A 19,191-nucleotide genomic window follows, 5' to 3' on the forward strand; every position below is an offset into this window, starting at 1 on the left:
TTCAACAGGACATTTGCCAATGCACATTGTAAACGAGAAAGTGAAATGTAGGCTGGATGATGGTATCCAGGCTTGTTAAAGACCAGGCCCAGAGTGGGCTGATAAGCAAGCACCCTGCTCCCTTCCACCCCGAGGAGGCTGCTAGGAGCCTGCTCCAATCTCCTGCCTTGGCCCAGTCAATTCAGGGTATACCATTCGTGACTTGGATGAGAATGCAGCCACACACTCCTAGAAGTTGTGGATGACCTGAAGCAGGAAGGGAGGCCTAACACACTGGATGACAAATGATTACAGAATAAATCTAAAATTCAATTTAACAGGGACCACTGAAGTCTTGTGGGGCTTCCCTGGTGACTCAGATGGTAAATAATCTGCCTGCAATGCAGAAGACCCAGGTTTGATCCCTGGATTGCAAAGATCCCCTGGAGAAGGAAATAGCTACCTATTCCAATATTCTTGCCTGGAGAATTCCATGGACAGAGGAGCCTGGTGGGCTATAATCCATGGGATTACAAAGAGTTGGACACAACTGATTAACACATACAAACACTGAAGTCTTGTAGTGGAGTTAAAATAAGAAGGTAAGAATTAGTAAAAAAAAAAAAAAAAAAAAATCATGTCTTAACTATATCAATTATAATTGGAGAGTTGGTCATGTAGAATGCCAAGAAGCATGTTAGGTAAGGTCCATAAAACCTTTGGCGCTTCCCAGGTGGCACTAGTAGTAAAGAATCCACCTGTCAATGCAGGAGACACAAGAGACACAGGTTCGATCCCTGGGTCGGGAATATTCGTGGGTTGGGAAGATCTCCTGGAGATGGAAATGGCAACCCACTCCAGTATCCTTGCCAGGATAATTCTATGGACAGAGGAGCCTGGTGGGCTATAGTCTATGGGTCTGCAAAGAGTTGAACATGACTTAGCACACAAGACTCACTGAATTGAGTCCATGCTCACTTGCTCTTATAAAACCTTTGGGAGAGCAAAGAAACTGGTCCTTATACTCTGCCAGTCAGTCCACATTTTTGGGTGGACAGTCTATAAACAAAAAGGTGCCCCGTGGTCAGTGACTAAGTTCATAAGGGGACATGACACTGTTCTGCTGAAGCAGGAAGTAGCTAAGATTCAGCAGCATGGAAGATAAAGGATGTAGAGGGGAAACTGATGAACATCTATCTTTAACTCTCTAAAGGGCTGGTATGTGGAAAAGAGATTCAACTTTTGTGGTTCTGCAGGAGGTACTCCAGAAAAGCATATTTCATTTTGGCATAAGGAAGAACTGACCATCAGTTTTCACCCTGTGAAACAGTAAATTCCAGGTTTCTGAGCATATAGGCAAAACTAAAGACAGTCACCAATGTCCGGATTGTTGTACAGCAGTTAGTTCTCTGGCATGAACTATAACTGAGGTAAGCTCCAACTCCAAGGGTCTGACTTCTTGTTCCCTGTGGAACTGGTCGGGTTTGGGTTCCTAAAACCAAACAGTCCTCTAATATGTGATCATTCTTTGGCTTTCCTTTTGATGTGTATTTATTTACTATCAAATTCCATTTGAGGGGAAAAAAAGCAGTTCACGTTAACCAAGTTAGCCAAAGGTTAGGATAAAATTTCAAGGTTTCAGAAGGCAATGTAAGTTATTTTAAATAAAGTGTCAGTGACGGATACAAAACATCTTCCAAGTTACAGTGTGTCATGCTCTTGGGGATGTAAGTAGTATTTGATTTTCTGTTACAGATAACTTCCAATTAAAACAGAAAACAAACAAACAAACAAAAAACTATTGCCAGCAAGGTTGAGGCAACAAAATGTCTTCCCCGTTGACCTAAAACAACATTCACACATCTTGAGAATTACACAGCACAGTAGCCCAGCAGACCATTTAAATCACCTCCATAGAGCTTAGGAAAGACTGATAATGGACTAAATTCACTCACACTTTAAATGATGCAAAGAATTTTCCTAACTGTAAATTATTCTTAGGCCTAAAGGAACTTTTGGATTTTAAACAGAGACTTTTCTGCTTATTGACCCTCCGGTATTTTCATTGTACAACAGAAATTAATAAGTAGACATACTTTATCTAAGTAGACATACTCATGATCTGAAAGGATCCAAGAATACATGCTTATAGGAAAATACCCTTCAGTATTTTAAGAATGACATCAAACAGTGAGCCAATGTGTACAGACGTGCAGCTGAACTTTCAGGCCTTGATGCTTGATCACTGCCACGGTATTTTAAGTATAATGAAGAAGGCATTGGTGTGATGGAATATAAAAAGAGTAAGAAAAATAGAAGTTTGAGATTTAATAGTTTGGTTTCCAACTGGAAGAAAACTTAAAAGCAAACAATCAAAAATTGTTTCAAACTTTGAAAATGCAGAAGCAAATAAATATGCACCAAAAAGAAGTGAACCTGACAATAGAATCTGGAGTATTTGGAGCAACTGCACAATTGCCTGTAGAAGGAGAAACATTAGTGTGTGGGAACATAATTTGAACAACCTGGGAAACTAAGTTCCAGGGAGGGACTTTCACTGGGTAAAAATACTAAATCCAGTGTCTCATATAGTATATAATATCAAATAATGTTTAAAGGCCAATAATTTTTTTTCTCTGACCTGGGTTGAGCTTAAGGGAAAAAAAGCGTAATCCTATACATATGTTTCACCTCATGTGGAATTTTGTCCTACCAATCTACACATTGAAAATGTATTTGTTTTAGGGACTTCTCTGATGGTCCAGTGGTTAAGAATCTGCCTTCCAATGCATGGAACATGGGTTCGATCTCTGGTCAGGGAACTAAGATCCCACATGCTATGGGGCAACTAAGGCTGCATGATACAACTAGAGAGCTCTCGTACCAGAACTAGAGAGAAGCCCACACATCACAACTAGCGCAGCCAAAGATATGATAAAATAAAATTTTTAGAAGAAAATGTACTTGTTTTATAATTAAAAAATAATAATTTTATTTGGCTGCACTGGGTCTTAGTTGCAGGGGATTTTTAGTTGCAACTTATGGGATCTAATTCCCTGACCAAGAACTGAATCCAGGATCCCTGCATTGGGACCACAGGGTCTTAGACACTGGACCACCAGGGAAGTCCTTATAAGTTATTTTAATAGTCTGATGAGCTACAGCATCACAAAAAATAATTAAAACAGTATCCCCATTGCTGCATTTCCTGTCTCATGAGAGTGTCTAAGAATATTTAAAATTTTGTATTTTTAACACACTGTTTTTCAAGGTGTCAAACTAACAATTGACAAGTCTTCTTCCAATCAAGGAGCCACACACTTGGGGCATTTGGTCAGCTTATGGTATTTGTGAGCAAGGTCCACAGCCTTCCGTCCTTGCTGAAAGGGGAAAGACCACAAAATTAAATTCCAGTGATTTCCCATTTTCTTAACTCCATTGAAAAGGTAATTTATTTCTTCTTTGGTAAAGTTTTTACGAACTCTTCTTTTCTCTGTAATTAATGAGAATTGTAGAATATATTAGTACTTGCTAAAAAAGAGATCTTCTTGAGAAATAAAAACTTATTCTAAGGATATGGATTATACAGTGAGAAAACTTCATGCCTGGGCTACTCATCATATGAAAATACACTTCAAATGAAAACAAACAATCTCTGAGTGCCTACTATCAACCTAGATGCTATCACTGTGATCTCTGTAATAACTGTAACTTAATCTTATGATAAGAAACACAAAATTTTATAAACATTTGGTTGTTAACTCTTTCGACATTCCTGTGAGGACAGTTAACCACTTACCTGTCTTACAGCTACAGTCTTCCCAAAGGGCTCCATAACTTCATAGAAAAGAATATCAATACTTGTTACTTTAATTATCATGCTTGATTAATATTTTTAAAGGATTAAGGGTCTTTTTTGAAATTTGACTTAAAGAACATGTTCATCACCTATATGAGGGCTAGCTTGATTAAAACTAAAAAAAAAAAAAAACAGGCTGCACAAGGAGGAAGTTTTATCTGGTTTTTAGGGGTAATTTCTACAACAGAAAGAATACACAGTTGATATCCGTAAACAAATATTTTCTAGTCATGACTACCTGGAAATAGTCCTCCTTTAAGGTTTTTATTTTATTGTGAATGCTGATGAGGAGGAGTTTTTGTATTTCCAATTAAGGCTGCTATTCACTCTAGTAGGACCTGGAATAATTGCTGGGACAACCTTAGAAAATCTTGCCTTTGCAGGTCAGGACTGTTAGTCCATCTCTCCTAAAATAGGAGCCACAGTTCAGATCTCTTAAATCAGAAGAGAAAAATCTTAGCAGCAGAAGGCCAAGAAATCAATGAAATAATGTCTAATTATTACCGAATGGTATTGCTTAGAATGCGAGATCCATGAAGACTGGGATTTTTGTCTGTTTCACTCACCATTATGTCCCCCGTGCCTAAAATTGTGTCAGACACACGGGAGGTAATCAATAAATATTTGTTGAAAGAAAAAAAAGTTACTACTGGTAAAAAAATTTTTTTTTAATTTATCACTGGGACTTCCCTGGTGGTACAGTGGATAGGAATCCACCTGCTAGGGCAGGGGACACAGGTTCGATCTGTGGTCCGGGTAGATTCCACATGCCTCAGGGCAACTAAGCCAGTGTGCCACAGCTGCTGAGCTAGCGTGCTACAACCACTGAAGCCTGTGTGCCTAGACTCTGTGTTCCCCAAGAGAAGCCACCTCAATGAGAAGCCCATGTATTGCAATGGAGTAGATCCCGCTCTCCGCACAACTAGAGTGCCTGCACACAGCAACAAAGATGAAGAGCAACCAAAAATAAAATAATATATATTTAATATATTAAATATATTTTAAATATAAAATTTATATATATACATATAAGTTTTTAAAAAACTCATCAATGAAGTTACTTCTTACTTTTAGGTCTACTGGGAAACTGTAGTTCTCTGAGAAATAGATGATTTCAATTTCACTTGCTAAATGATCTCAAAACTCATTATAATCAGAACCAGATGGGTTATTATATCATTCAGGATATTGGGTCTTGGGGTTGTTCATGTAGAGCCCATCCCCACTTTTCCACTGCAGTTGCCATTTCACTGACTTCTAACTTAAATTAACATCTGTGCCCAACTCCTCAAAGGTCTCCACAGCAGAGCAGTGGGCAGCCTAGAAGGGGAAACAGCTCTCTACACCACAAGGCTCCCTTCTGTGGCTTCTTTAGTGCTCTTTTTTATACTGATTGGGCATTAGAAGAAAGCAGGGGGAAGAAAATAGTAGGGAAAAGTAGGCAAGAAGACTCAGTTTTAGACTTATTTTTCAATCCATCCTAAAAAAGCCTTGTCCCCAAGACTCTTTTAAATACTTAGATGCTGCAATGGTCCCTTCTCAAAAGAATAGTCTCAAATTTGAGTGTAACCTATAACCAAATGAAAGGTAATGAATGTCTCTAGTAAAAAAGGGAAATTTATTAACGGGGGAAAACAGTACATCAAATATTCCTGGCCTGCCTGTAAAAGAGATATGGATGCATACTAAGTCGCTTCAGTCGTGTCCCACTCTTTGTGATCCCATGGACTGTAGTCTGCCAGGTTCCTTTGTCCATGGGATTCTCCAAGCAAGATTACTGGAGAGGGTTGCCATGCCCTCCTCCAGAGGATCTTCCTGACCCACATCTCCTGCCTTGGCAGGCAGGTTCTTTACCACTAGTGCCACCTGGGAGGCCCCATAAGAGATATAAGACCAATCTAATCACCACCTCCTCAAGATGCCTAAATTTGAAAAACAGCAGGCCAACTTATTATTTGATTTTAACTAAGCAATTCTAACCTACAAAAAAGATGTAGGTGTTTATGAGTTGAAAATGATCCTAACAGTATTTAGGATCCCTCTGTATAATCAATATATAGGAATAATTATGTATATTTCATGAGGTTATGCAAATGACTTTACTATGAAAAATGATTATCAAATATTTTTAGTTGTTTTATATTTGTTTTAAGACATGCTGGTGAAGAAATTCTATTGTTAATTTGATGCTAACTCCTTGTCAAAGACAAGACTTCCAACTGTAACATTTCTATGGAAAAATAACTATTTTCTAACAGTTTCTACAGAAAATATTACTTTAAGAAGTGGGCTACCCTATACTGGTACTGCACTTAATTTATATGCAGAATTTTAATCTTGAAAAAGACCCAGTTATAAAAAGTAAATTTGAAATTTCTTTCAAGGTTTTGGCAGTGAAAATGGCCAAACAAAAGTGAGTGGCAAAATGTTTCCTGGATGGATCAAGTCCAGACCTCTTCACAATAAATAACAGAATGGCTCTATAGTTACTAATGGCTATTAATTTCTAGGTTACTTTGACAAGTAATGTACTCAATTGCTTACTCTTATTCTGCAGGTACTAATTCCATACAAACAGAAGAAAATGGTAACATTCTTTAAGTCTCATGATAAATTTGAAATGGTGATAAACCTGAACTGTTAACCCTGTAGTTTAATAAAACCCCCTATAAGTTAACTCATAGTCAGAGAAGTATATTAACTTTTAAGCAGGGATCTAAGCTTTATACTATTTGTCTTTCAATTTTGATTATTTGAAGTGCTATAGATGTAAACCAAAATCTTCTGCAAAACCTTTCTGAAGCACTTGTGCATAGGAGAATAAACTTTATTCTTAAAACAGAAATGTGATCTAGAGGAATGAACCGGGGGTTCTGGAGAAAGACAAACTTGCATTTGAATCTAAGTTCTGCCATTTGTTCACTGGCAAATTTTGGCTATTCAGGGATTTTCCTATTGTTATGCAACCCAAAAGAAAGTAAAGTAGAAATAAAATAATACCTTATCTTACAATTTTATTTTATGAAATAAAGGAAATAATATCCATAAAACACCTAATACATAATGGGTTCTTAATAAATGTTGTTTTCTCTTGCTCCTTCCCCAACTAGAAAGCAAGAGATGAGCGAGTGGCATGAGGAAGGGAGGAGGGAAACCTCTTTTCTCAGGAAATATGACTCTTATCAGAGCCAAGGGTTATTATTTAGAAGCCATTAATGATGTGACTGAGAACAATCATTGAGCTGTTCTGTTTCAAGAGTATATTAAATTTAAATTTATTTAAAAATTAAGTATATTCACTTATTCTTCCAGGGGTAGTAGATTCACTACTGAGTTGATGTCTTCTACGCGGGGTCAGCAGAATTTCTGAAAAATACGAAAACATTTAGCCTACTTAGAGTATTAATCTGAGTAGTATCACATCAATTCCATTAGTATGATATTTCGTTTTTTCCCCTTCTAATGGGAATCCTTAGGTGGATTAGGAAGAATTTTTAAACCACCAGAGACTAAATCTACTCCCTGGGAACATTTTAAATCATAGTTGCTCAGAGACAGATTTTCTTTTCAACACTTTTTGTACCCTTTAGCTTTTAATATACTTAACGTTCTAGATCATAGTTCAGAAGGTACAGTCATAATTACAGTTTTAAAACTGCTGAATTAATTACTTTTGTTACAGATAAGTGATTTCCTTAGTTCACTTTTATATCTGTCTTCAGCTTCCACAATGACTTTGTGACGATCACATTGGTATGGGCAACAGTGCAAGAGCTTGCTAAAATTTCGACTATTCAGGGATTTTCCTACTGCTATGCAACCTAAAAGAAAACAAATTAAAATGATGCATAGATGTTATAAAATATTTAATAACAAATTTATGAAAGCAAATATCTTTATGATGGTAACTGAAGTGAAATCAGAAAGTTAATTATAAATACATTACGAAACTCAAAGCCACATCATATGAAAGAGTAAAGACAACAAATACAATACAGGGAAACGAGTGTTGCCACAGAGGTGTAAACACTTATGGTGATACAGGAAAGGGCGTCTAGCTTGGTCTAATTCTGAGCAGGAGTCACTGTCAGGGAAGATATCCAAAAGAAGTGACCCTTAAGCTCAGTCATCTTTTTTTTTTTTTAATATTATGGAACACTTCAAATACATGAGAATCAATGGAAAAGAATAATGAACCACCATGTAACTAGCATCTAGCTTCAACTATTCTTAACTCAAGGCCAATCATATTTTATCTCCCTCTACCTACTCAGCTCTGCCTTCCTGTACACACTGGATTATGAAGCCTGGAAGTTGCATTTGAGTATTATTTCATATTCATTCTTAACAGATAAGAACTCTTTTTAAAAAGTACTTATTTTGTCTTATTTCTTTAAATGGCAAAACCACTATCACACCTAAGAAAATTATGCTTAATATAATCTAATATCCAGTCAGTGCTCAAATTTCCCCATCATTTTAAAACTTTCTCTTTATGGTCGGTTTATTTGAATCATGATTCAAACAAGGTCGACCATTACATTCAGCTGATATGTCTCTTGAGTTTCTTTTAATCTATCACTTCTCCTCTCTTCCTCTTTGTCATTTGCCTGTTGGAGACACCAGATCATTTGTAATGTGCAATTTCCCAAAATTGGGGTTTTGCTGATTACATCCTAGTTGTATCCTTTAAAATGCTCCTATGTGCCCAAGAAACTGTTAATTAGATCTAGATGACTGATCAGATTCAGATTAAGTTGTTTTTAGTAGAATTCCTCACAGGTAGTAGTGTGGACTTCTAACTGTATCATATTAACAGACACATAAAGTCTGACTATCTTTTTTAAAACGTTAACATTGATCAGTAGCTTCAGGTAATGTTAGCCACATCCATACATTATAAGGTACTCTATCTGCCTGTTGCCTAAAGGAAAAGTTAGCCAGACAGAAAGTTGGCAGGGATGAGGACATTTTAAGTACAAAGAACACGTGCAAAAGCACAGAAGAGTGAGAAAGTGTAGTGTGTCTGGAGTATAAGGTATGAGAGAAGTGTGGGAGAAAAGTTGAGGCTGATAAGGGTTGCCAGGGGTCGATCAACAAGAGTCTTGAGAACCATCCTAAGGATTTTTAGCCATCTTCAAGTCAATGGGAGAACTGAGGGATATTTATCAAGCAGGGATATGATGTAATTTGTCAAAGAGAAAGCTCAGCTGAAAGTAAGAGAATCAGTTGAGGGGTAACTTAAATAGTCCAGAAAACAAATGAGGGGATTCTGAAATACAACATTTGCTGGGAGAAGGCAGAGATTTCTGAGGTAAAATTGATGAATAATGAGCTATTAGGGTAAGACAGACGTTTAGGACAATGCTCAATTGTGATGGATCGAATGGTAGGGTCTGGAATAAACAGCACATTTCTGGTAGAACAAATGTGCAGTAAAATTTTACAAGTGGAAGCAGAAAAAAATTCCACACAATTTTGAAAGCCAGGCAGAGAGTTTGATTTGGTGAGTTACAGAGAAGCACTGAGGGTTCTTTACCCTGGTAACATGATAAAAAGCACATGAGGACGAGAAGTTAATAGCAATATGCATGACTTGGGGGTTGGTGAGACTTGAGACTGAAAGACTGCTAGAGAGTTGCTGGAGTAATTGAGGCATGAAGGAAAAGAGGCCTGTGTGGGAAAGAAAGAAACAACCAAATCTGATAGACTGGAAACAGGGGATGTAAGGAGAAAAGATAGTTATAGATGACTCAATGTTTGATATCTGGGGGGGGCCGGAAGAATAGTGGCAATATTAACAAAAATGAAGACGCTGGAGGGAGGGAAGTTTAAGAGGGAGAAAGTTGTTGTGTTTTTAATATATTAAACTTGAAATAACAAGATATTAAAGTGAGTATGTCCCGGATACAGCTGGAAATGGCAGAATGTGGCTCTAACCCAAGGTACAAGTGAAGTGTGGAGATACAGATTTGAAAATCATTGGTAAAATGAGAGATGATACCACAAAAGTATATGTTGCAGCAGAGTTGAGTAAGTGCTGTAGATTATTTTAGTGGGGGAAATATCTGCAGAAATTTGGCAGGAAGAGAAAGGTCAAGGAATAACAGATGGCTCAGTAGTAAAGAATCTGCCTGCCAATGCAGGAGACACAGACATAGGTTCGATCCCTGGTCAGGAAGATCCCCTGGAGGAAATGGCATCCCACTCCAGTATTCTTGCGTAGGAAATTCCATGGACTGAGGAGCCTGGCAGGCTATAATCCTGCAAAGAGTTGGGCACGACTGGTGGAAGACAGAAGAATAGTAGTATTTTGAGCCTACTGTGGAAGAGCCTCAATTTTCTCCAAAGGGCAGAGTGCAACAATAAGAGTAAACAAAGAGCAAATACTTGGATATGAAGGAGAAGAGAGGATGGAGTAAGCACTGAGGACCCTGAAGAAAAAAGAAATAATGGGACATGGAATACTAGAAAAACTTATAAATTTACTCTAAATATAAAAATAGACAATTAATGCCTATGATTTTCAGAACATAATCCAGAATATATACCTATCTATTGACTCTCTGAAAATACAAAAAATGTTTACCTTACTCAGTAAAGCTAAACTTATAGATGGTGACAAAAAGAGAATAAGGTAATTTTTAAAAACTATTAGCTGTGTTGACTCATATGAACAAATATTGGGAACACAGGCTACTGTAGATAAAACGTATTGAGTTTTTTATGACACCCAAGATTGTTATTTCTCCAAAGGGAATGAAGTCTAAATCACACTGGTAGAACTATTACAAATTCTGGTTAACTTATGTCATATAAACTTTAATTATGAATTACAATTAAAAAAATACTTACCTGAGCATCTATACCTCAACATTTTGGAACAATTGTCTGTTTCTAGAAAACTGATGACTTCTTTATTTATTATATCTGAACATAATGTAAATGGATCTGGAGAAAAAATTGCAAAATGCAAGGTATTTTTGATCAGTAAAAAGTATGTGACATTTACAAGATTTATTAATTCTGAAAATTTTCATAAACTGTAGCCCGGGACTACACATCCAGTCATCCTAGTGGATAAACAGAAAGGTTCTGGATATTAACAAAAGGTGACTGAAGCACTTCGTTTAGAAAGAGAGGTAAAGGCATGGCTTGTATGTTAGAGAGAAGATATACCAATGTACATTTTTAGCTATATTAATCACCTGAATATGTTCAACAATCAAAGAAGAAACATTTTTAGTCATACCTGTTACTGGTAATTGCTGCTTTGTATTTTTGGCAATAGGAGTTGGGTGTTTAAAAATTTGGTCTCTGAAAGAAAATAGACACAAGATTACTATAAGTAAATATTGGTGTGTGAACAAATGTTTCTATATAAGCAGAGTTTGGCAGACAGAAGGAGCTGGAACCAGGATCTACTGAAACCCACCAAATTCTGCCAAAGTATGGTATGCAGCAGTTACATACAACCTTGTTTCTAAAAGTGGAGTTAACTATTATATATAAATAGATGATAAGGGCCTACAGTATAGAATGGGGAACTATATTCAATATCTTGTAGTAATATGTAATGGAAAAGAATCGGAAAAAGAACAGTAAGTGGATCACTGCTGTACAGCTGAAACACTGCAACTGTAACATCAACTCTACTTCAATTTAAAAAAAAGCGAGAGTTAAACAAGACTCCAAACAGCAACAATACTGATGTCAGCAGAAACATGGGGGAAAAAAGAGGAAAATAAGAAAGAAGAAAAGCAAAAAAGAGGAAATAAAAAATTCAGTGGGCCAGAGGGCAAGAAGGCTGGCCCAAGAGCATATCTCACTAATTCCCAATTCTACATGCCTAAGAAATCAAGTTAAAATTACATGGTTTGGAAAAGGAAAAAGGGAATGTGATGATATAATCCATCTTTCTAACACTTGTTTTACCCTGCAACCTCCCAAAACATGGCAGCATCCTCTTCCGTCTCCCTCATAGTCCAGTAACTATCAGAAGAGCAGAACATAAGAAAGGTTCTAAGAAGAAAGGCTATGATCCCAGGTCTAGTCCCGTAGGCTACCCGTGAGGGAGAAAGAACATGTACTGGAGAGGAGATACAGGGGACAAATGAAAAGGTAAGCCTAAACCAGAGCTTAATCACACCTTACTGCCATTTATCAAATTAAACTTACAAACTGGCTTTTGCCAAATTGCTGATTGATTATCAATATGTGTATCATTATTTCAGCTATAGACATTCAGTTTAAGTTTTCTGAGTATCCCTTCTAAAATTCAAATCTGGTTATGCCATTTGATTTAAAATTATCAATGGCTCCTTATACCTTTTAAGTTAAAACAGAAAATCTTGAGTATGACATGCCAGACCCTAGACGAACTGGCCAAGACTGTCCCGTCCAAACCCTTTTCCCAAAACTTCCTACATTAGGTTCCTTCCCAAAACCATGTTTTATCATTTCTATATCCCAGTGCTTAGGAGTATAGCACATTGTACTACACGCACACACACACACAAATGCTGAATAAATAAGTAAAATAAAAGTTAGAAACAATTATTAAATTATACCTTGAGTGAGAAACAAAGTTCTTTTTTTCAGAAGTTGTTTCTTCACATAGGTTTTGTTTGCAGCTTGAATTGGCTGTACATAAAGTCTTATTTTGCCCACTCTCCCTATAACAAGCATTAACTGGATTTGCACTCCTTAACACCATCTTCACTTGATCATCATTTGTACATGCTTTAGACATGACTTTATGGGACTTAGAACCATGTAGCTTTCTAGCCTGGCTTTTATCTTTATCTTCTGCTTTGGGAACATCACCGCTGCTATCTGCATGGAGGTGTTTCAGTGTATCTTGAATATTTATGTTCATAGATGAAACATTATTCTTATAATTCTCTCCTTGTACATTTTCCTATAATATAGAAATAAGTAAATAATTTCAAAATAATCAGGTTTTATAATCCAAATTACACTCCCTTTAAATAATGCATAAAAAGTTTATGACTGTCAGTAGAATAATACATTATAAAAGATGAAGTTTACATTAGGGAGAAAGGGGAGAATATTTATTAAATGATTTGGGGACTTTTGGGTAGTCAGATGGGAACATATATCTCATGATTTACACAAAAATAAAGTCAAAATAAGCCATGTATGAATAGATTCAAGCAGTTCAAACACCTGTTGTTCAAGGGACAACTATTACTTCTCCATTCTTTCTCTTTCTCAAACCCTTACTATATAAATGGTAGATCTCGTGACTCTATCTTCCATGTCTCTTATTTTTTCAGTCACTATTTCCACTTTTTTAAACATCTATTTTAAGCTGCTTTACAGTTGTGGCACCTAGGCTTCTCTGAAGTTGTAGAGAGCAAGGTTCTGGAGTGCCTGGGCTCTGCCATCTGCAGCAGGAAGGCTCTCTAGACGTGAAGGCCAGGCTTAATGCCCCCATGGAATGTGGGATCTTAGTTCTCTGACCAGGAATCGAACCTGCATCCATTGCATTGGAAGGCGGACTCTTAACCAATGGACCACCAGGGAAGTCCTTCATTTTCACTTTTTAAAAATATTTTTTTTTTCTGTGTTCAAGGATGATTCCTCAAGTATTACTATTGAATTTTAAATTTAAAACCATAAAAATAAAAAGCAAATATGTAAGAAAAATATTTTACCCTCCAACCTCTATTATTAAAAAAATTTTGAAAACAGTTCTGTATTATTTGAAACAAAAAAGCCAACCTCATTTCCTTCTGTTTCAAGTTCTTCTATTCTGTGTAAAATTTCCTTTGCTTTCTTCCAGTAATCTTCAAGATTCTTCTCTTTCATATTTATGTCCTTTAAACGCTCTTCATTTTTATCAAAAGAATATTCTCCTAGACTTAGAGATAACTTCTCAGCTTTGTAATATGGAAAAAAAATAGTGAGTTTATCCATTACAAGAAATGTTATTCGAACACTTTAAATAAGGACAAACTCATATCCCACAACCCCTTCTCTAAATTTTGCACATCCAAACCATCTTAACTGCCTAATTGGTACTGAAAATAAGTGGAAAGTGCTTGGCAGAAGTTGAGGACCCGAAGAGTCATAAAATAGACTTTACTTTTTGGAATTATAGGTAAAAAATAGCATGAAAATATGTTATACCAGACATATAAACATGCTCAAGTTTATGGATACTGGTTTTATTTTTTTTTTAACACATGTGGATTATAGGTTCCTTCCTATAATTTTAAAATTTTTTACGTATTGTGGCTGCAATTTTTCTTTCAAAAGACCAAACTCCTTTTCATGGCTATTTCCTCAATGCTCCAGCCATCAATTCTTGGATGTACCAGGTTCTTTCCTCTCACAGGACCTTTGTGCCTCACCGTTGCTTATGCTTGAGACACTGGACCAAGACAAACTCCCTTCTTTTCACCTAATTAACTCTACATTCAGATCTCAGGTGAAGAATCACTTCCTCCCAAAGCCTGTTCTGCTCCAAGTCTAGGTCACCGTCTTTTATTACAGGTTAGGATCTGTGTTCCATCCACTCTTAACCTTTGCATTAATTTATAATAATATATTCATTTACTTCATATTTCTCTAGTTAAACTAAGTTCTATGAGCACATAGACTGCTATATCTTATCACTGTCTCCCTTAAGCTTAGCACAGTGCCTGGCAAATAAGAGGCACTCAAATATTTTTTAAATAAATAAATGAACATACTTTATATTATGATTTAATCCTAAGTCACCTGTAACCCTCAGATTTAAGTTCTAGAACTAAATCTGTCCACAGTGCATTAAATAAGTGAATTATCTATACTGCTGCTCCCTTCCATAGAAGTTTTTTATATGCTGTAATACTCTAGTTGTCATGTCAAAATTATATAGTCTACTTTTCAAATGTAAGAAGAGGCTGGGAGCTAAAGGGGCTTGGTTCATCAAAGCAGATATAAATTGCCTTTCAAAAACTTTGGTAGGTTTTTTTTTAAGTAATAGTAAACTTACTAATTTTTTTGCAGTTGTGAAGCACGAAAGTGGCAGCTTTGTTTAGTTCCTCACTTTGAGATTCAGTTAAGGCTTGTATCATGAGTGGAAGGCCATTGTTTTTAAAAAAATCATACTGATTTTCCTCTGGAAAACACATCAAAAATTAAAGTAGAAAATAGTTATTTCATCTTTTTTTTGGCCGTACCATGGGGCTTACGAGATCTTGGTTCCCCAACCAGAGATCGAACTGATAGTGAAAGTGCCAAGTCCTAACCCCTGGACGACCATGGAATTCTGAGAGTTATTTTATCTTAAGCTATATGCATGAGGTCATAATTCTTTCTTGTGATAATTATGAACACAGTTCAAATTTAAAAATACAGAAAAACAAAGTTTCAAAAGTATTTTCAATCTAGAAAATAATCTACTTACGTAAGATACCTAAGTCTCATAAGTTATAATCTGTGAAAAACAGCCACAGAATAGTGTCATATCTCATAAGAGTAAATGAACTGTCCTCACTTGGTTTAAAAAAAGGTTTAGTTGCCAATTATACCGCAATTAAAAAATAAAAATTAAGAATTTTAAAAGTATAGTAAACCCTAAATTATATACAGGTAAAGAGAAAGTATAGAGAAATAAATGAATGGAGAGAATGGAAAATGAGGGAAGAGAGAGAAGAAGCAAGAAAGCACGAAGAAAGGGAAGTGGAAACATGGGAGGAGGAGACAGAGAAAAGTAAAGAAGGTTAGAAAGGAGGCAAGTGAACAGGGGAACAATGGCAGGAAACTAGAGAGGGAAAAAATGAAAGGGGAAGAGAAAAATAGGAGAGAATGAAAAGTAGCGAAAGAAAGATAGAACTTTTGAAGGCTTTCAACAAGGGAGAACAGGATCATATCTGTGCAGCAATGTGAGGAGTAGAATGAAAAATCGGAGACAGAAGGAAGAGGACACAAGGACGACTCTTGCAAAAACACTGATGAAAGATGTTGAGGGGCTGAGGGCGTAAATTGGGAAAGTAGCACTGGAATTGAGCAGAAAATGCTAAGGAAGGATAAATAGATGTATTAGTAGAACCACAGGTCTTAGTGACTGACTGAATACCATGGATGAAGAAGGATGAGGCCCGATGACTGGCTGAGGGACTAGGAGAAAGGCAACAGTACTTTTAAGCTGGGGAGGAAATAACAGTGTATTTCCACTCTACTGTTTTAATAAACATGCTAAGTAAATCCAGTACTTACCACAATCCTCTGTACAATGACCAAGAGTAAGTATGACACTAAATTTTTCTCCTGAATCCAGACTGTCAAGAAGCAGCAATGCCAGAAGTTTTGAAACAATGTGGTACTTGGATAATACAACACCAAAAGTAGCTTAAAAAGGGGAAAAAAAAGAACAAGTACAAACTTACAACTTATCCCTACCTATACATATTTTCCAGATATTACATATACTATTTTTCAGATCTTATCCTGGGAGAATGATATTATGTAGTATCTAAAATTCACATCTCATATAACATGCAATATATATGTATGACTATAAACAAATGCATTATAATAAGATGGAGGCTTATAAAGCTCTCATTAATTCCTCTTCCCATACTAAAGACATTATACTAAAGCAAATTTTTTGAAGAATGCTTTCTGCTAAGTTGTCCTATATAGTGTTATGAATATGAAGTAATACTACCTTCCCTAAAAGCTGCTTGCTCTCATCTTACATACCTTGTCTTATCTAGACTGACAGTATAGACCTTCCTATGTAATCAATTCCTGCCTGTCATTGAAATACACTACTAACAGGTCATGGTTCTATTGATGTTAATGATGCAGTGAAGCATACTTGAATCTATACTGAGATGTGAAAAATTCAAGAAGTCTACCATTTTAAACTACACTTCTCATGGGTTGTGTTTTTGTTTTTTTTTTTTTTGCAGTTTTTAAAAACAGAGTTCAGAGTCTAACAGTCCTGATAGCAACAAAAAGGTTGTGAACTCCTCAGAGGACTATGTCATAATCATTTTTTTTATCTCTAGAGCTTACATAGAGCCTAGCACATAACTGAATTTTTAAAAAATGATCTACCATGTTTTTTCAGTTATTCATGAATGTCAAGAACTGCTTATTACAAAGATTTGTGGACTATCATTCTTCAGTATTTGTACATGTGAGAACAGCCATGAGTTCTAGTCTGGTTCGGCCACTCGCTCATTATGGTAGGATAAGTCCAACTCATACTTACCAGATAAGAGGCGTACCTTAATTCTTTATGTCATTTTTAAAAATCTATAGCCATGAATTCTAGTCTGGTTCAGCCACTCACTAGTCGTGGTAGGATAAGTCCATCTCATACTTACTGGATAGAGGCATACCTTAATTCTTTATCTCATTTTTTAAAATCTATAAATTGGGCTTTCCATTCCCTGTGTCTCCAAAATGTCCCTTGATTCCTCATCTAATCTTTTTCATTTAATGCTGCTTTTTAACTGAAACAAAGATTTAGGACTGATAGGCTTTTCTCTTGATTCTGTCATCAAACCTGAAATCAGAAGACCTAGATTTGAATCCTTAGGGACGTCATAACCTCCATGAGAAAATAAGTAGTTGGACTAGATAATTTCTAGGTTCTCTCCCACTTATGTGAAACTAGAAGTCCAATCCATGCTTGTGTTCAATCTACCATTTCAACACTCACCATGCTGAATTCAAACAAAATGCAACTGTGGAAAAATTACTAAGCATTTTCACTCACGATTATCAGCAATGCATGCATCCACTGTCTTTGTCACCACCACTGCAAGCTTAGCACTGAAAGGAGTCTTGTGTGAATCAGATTCCAGTTGCACAAGAACTTGAGACAATACATCCAGTCCACCCACAGATATAAAGTATTTCTGAACATAAGCTTAAGGAATAAAGTAGCAGAACTATTAATACTTCAAATAAGACAAGTATATGGTTTCATTAAATTAACTTGTACTAAATATAACATTAACTTGACTTTTAAAAATACTTACTAAAAATCCCAAAATTAAAGAATGAAAAATCTAATCCTTACCTGTGCATATACATAATCACAAGATTGATTCTATTTACTTATATAAGAAACTCATTTCAACATAGTACAACCATATGTATAGTATAGTACTTCTTTCTTGTATGTTAGACATCTCATTTCATTGATCAAGACTGGTAAATTTTGCAAGAATGATATTAAACTCAAGTCCTACAAGAGCTATAGATTCATTCATTTAGCTTGGTATTACAACTAGCAAGCTGCCTATTTTCTGAATTCCAAAATAACTCATTCCTCAGATTGGCTAAATCAACAAAAAGGTAATTTAACTGTTTCAAAAAAACTCACATATTTCATCCATCTTATTTAGGTAAGCCTAATTCTTTTACTTCTTAGAGCATTAGAGTATAACATATTACTGAGAGTCATAACAACTATTCCAAGCAAAGATTCAATGACAGATATATTTTTTAAAAGCCTTCAGTCTTTTATTCCCCTGTTGAAAATGATTCTGATGGGAAAGTACCCCATGGGTCTGTGCATTCAATAGTCTCTATAGCCCCTATCCCAGCAGGGGACATATAACAAATGAATATATGGGCTAATGATTATAATTCTGTGATAAACCTTCTTCCTGGTCTACCCTAGAACCACAAATTAAGCCAGGATGATTTAAACATAAAAGTACTTTTTATATTAAAATTGTTTAATAAAACACAAAGCTCTTAATCTAAAAAGAATCAGGTTCAAAAATTTCTACATCTGGGAACAGACTGTTAGAAAATGTTATTTAAGGATATGTAAACATTTTCAGTTTCTTCAGTTTCCCTGTGGCTTAGATAGTAAAGAATCTGCCTGCAGTGTGGGAGACCCGGGTTCTATCCCTGAGTCAGGAAGATTCCCTGGAAAAGGAAATGGCAATCCACTCCAGTATTCTTGCCTGGAAAATTCCATGGACAGAGAAGGCTGGTAGGCTATAATCCTGCAAAGAGTCAGACATGACTGGTGGCAAAGAGTTGGACACGATTAACCGGCTTTCATTCATTCATTCAAACATTTTCAGTATTACAGGGATGCCAAAATAGGTTTCTTTACTAAAAAGTATTTTCAATTATATTCTGTGTAATGAAAAATCAGACTTATAAACAGAACATCCTAGTCTATACTTTGTACAGAGTATTTAAAATTGTTGTTCGGTCACTAAGTCGTGTCCAACTCTTTGCGACCCCATGGACTGCAGCACGCCATGCTTACCTGTCCTTCACTATCTCCCAGAGTTTGCTCAGATTCATGTCTATTAAGTTGATGATGCCTCTAATCTATTTCATACCAGTCTGCTGAGAGT

At 36.1% G+C, this 19,191-nt stretch overlaps 1 protein-coding gene across 7 annotated transcripts in view; it reads right to left on the bottom strand.

Moving 5' to 3' along the window:
- Nucleotides 1–1,547: 1,547 nt before the first annotated feature.
- The window catches only part of TERB1 (telomere repeat binding bouquet formation protein 1), a 33,229-nt gene continuing 15,585 nt past the window's right edge, over nt 1,548–19,191 (bottom strand). For 4 of the 7 annotated variants that reach the window (XM_043898683.1, XM_043898684.1, XM_043898687.1 and 1 more), the window contains 10 exons: nt 17,583–17,735; nt 16,070–16,201; nt 14,844–14,969; nt 13,586–13,743; nt 12,409–12,758; nt 11,091–11,155; nt 10,694–10,789; nt 7,510–7,659; nt 7,139–7,204; nt 1,548–3,472 (listed from right to left, as the gene is read on the bottom strand). In XM_043898683.1, coding sequence (XP_043754618.1) covers nt 3,285–3,472; nt 7,139–7,204; nt 7,510–7,659; nt 10,694–10,789; nt 11,091–11,155; nt 12,409–12,758; nt 13,586–13,743; nt 14,844–14,969; nt 16,070–16,201; nt 17,583–17,735 — 1,484 coding nt within the window. In that variant the 3' untranslated portion in view covers nt 1,548–3,284. Of the gene's footprint in view, nt 3,473–5,982; nt 7,205–7,509; nt 7,660–10,693; nt 10,790–11,090; nt 11,156–12,408; nt 12,759–13,585; nt 13,744–14,843; nt 14,970–16,069; nt 16,202–17,582; nt 17,736–19,191 lie in introns of those variants that run through there. The other 3 variants (XM_043898688.1, XM_043898689.1, XM_043898690.1) reach the window with 3 other exon arrangements.

Source organism: Cervus elaphus, chromosome 4 (genome assembly GCF_910594005.1).
Source record: "Cervus elaphus chromosome 4, mCerEla1.1, whole genome shotgun sequence".
Classification (NCBI taxonomy): domain Eukaryota; kingdom Metazoa; phylum Chordata; class Mammalia; order Artiodactyla; family Cervidae; genus Cervus; species Cervus elaphus.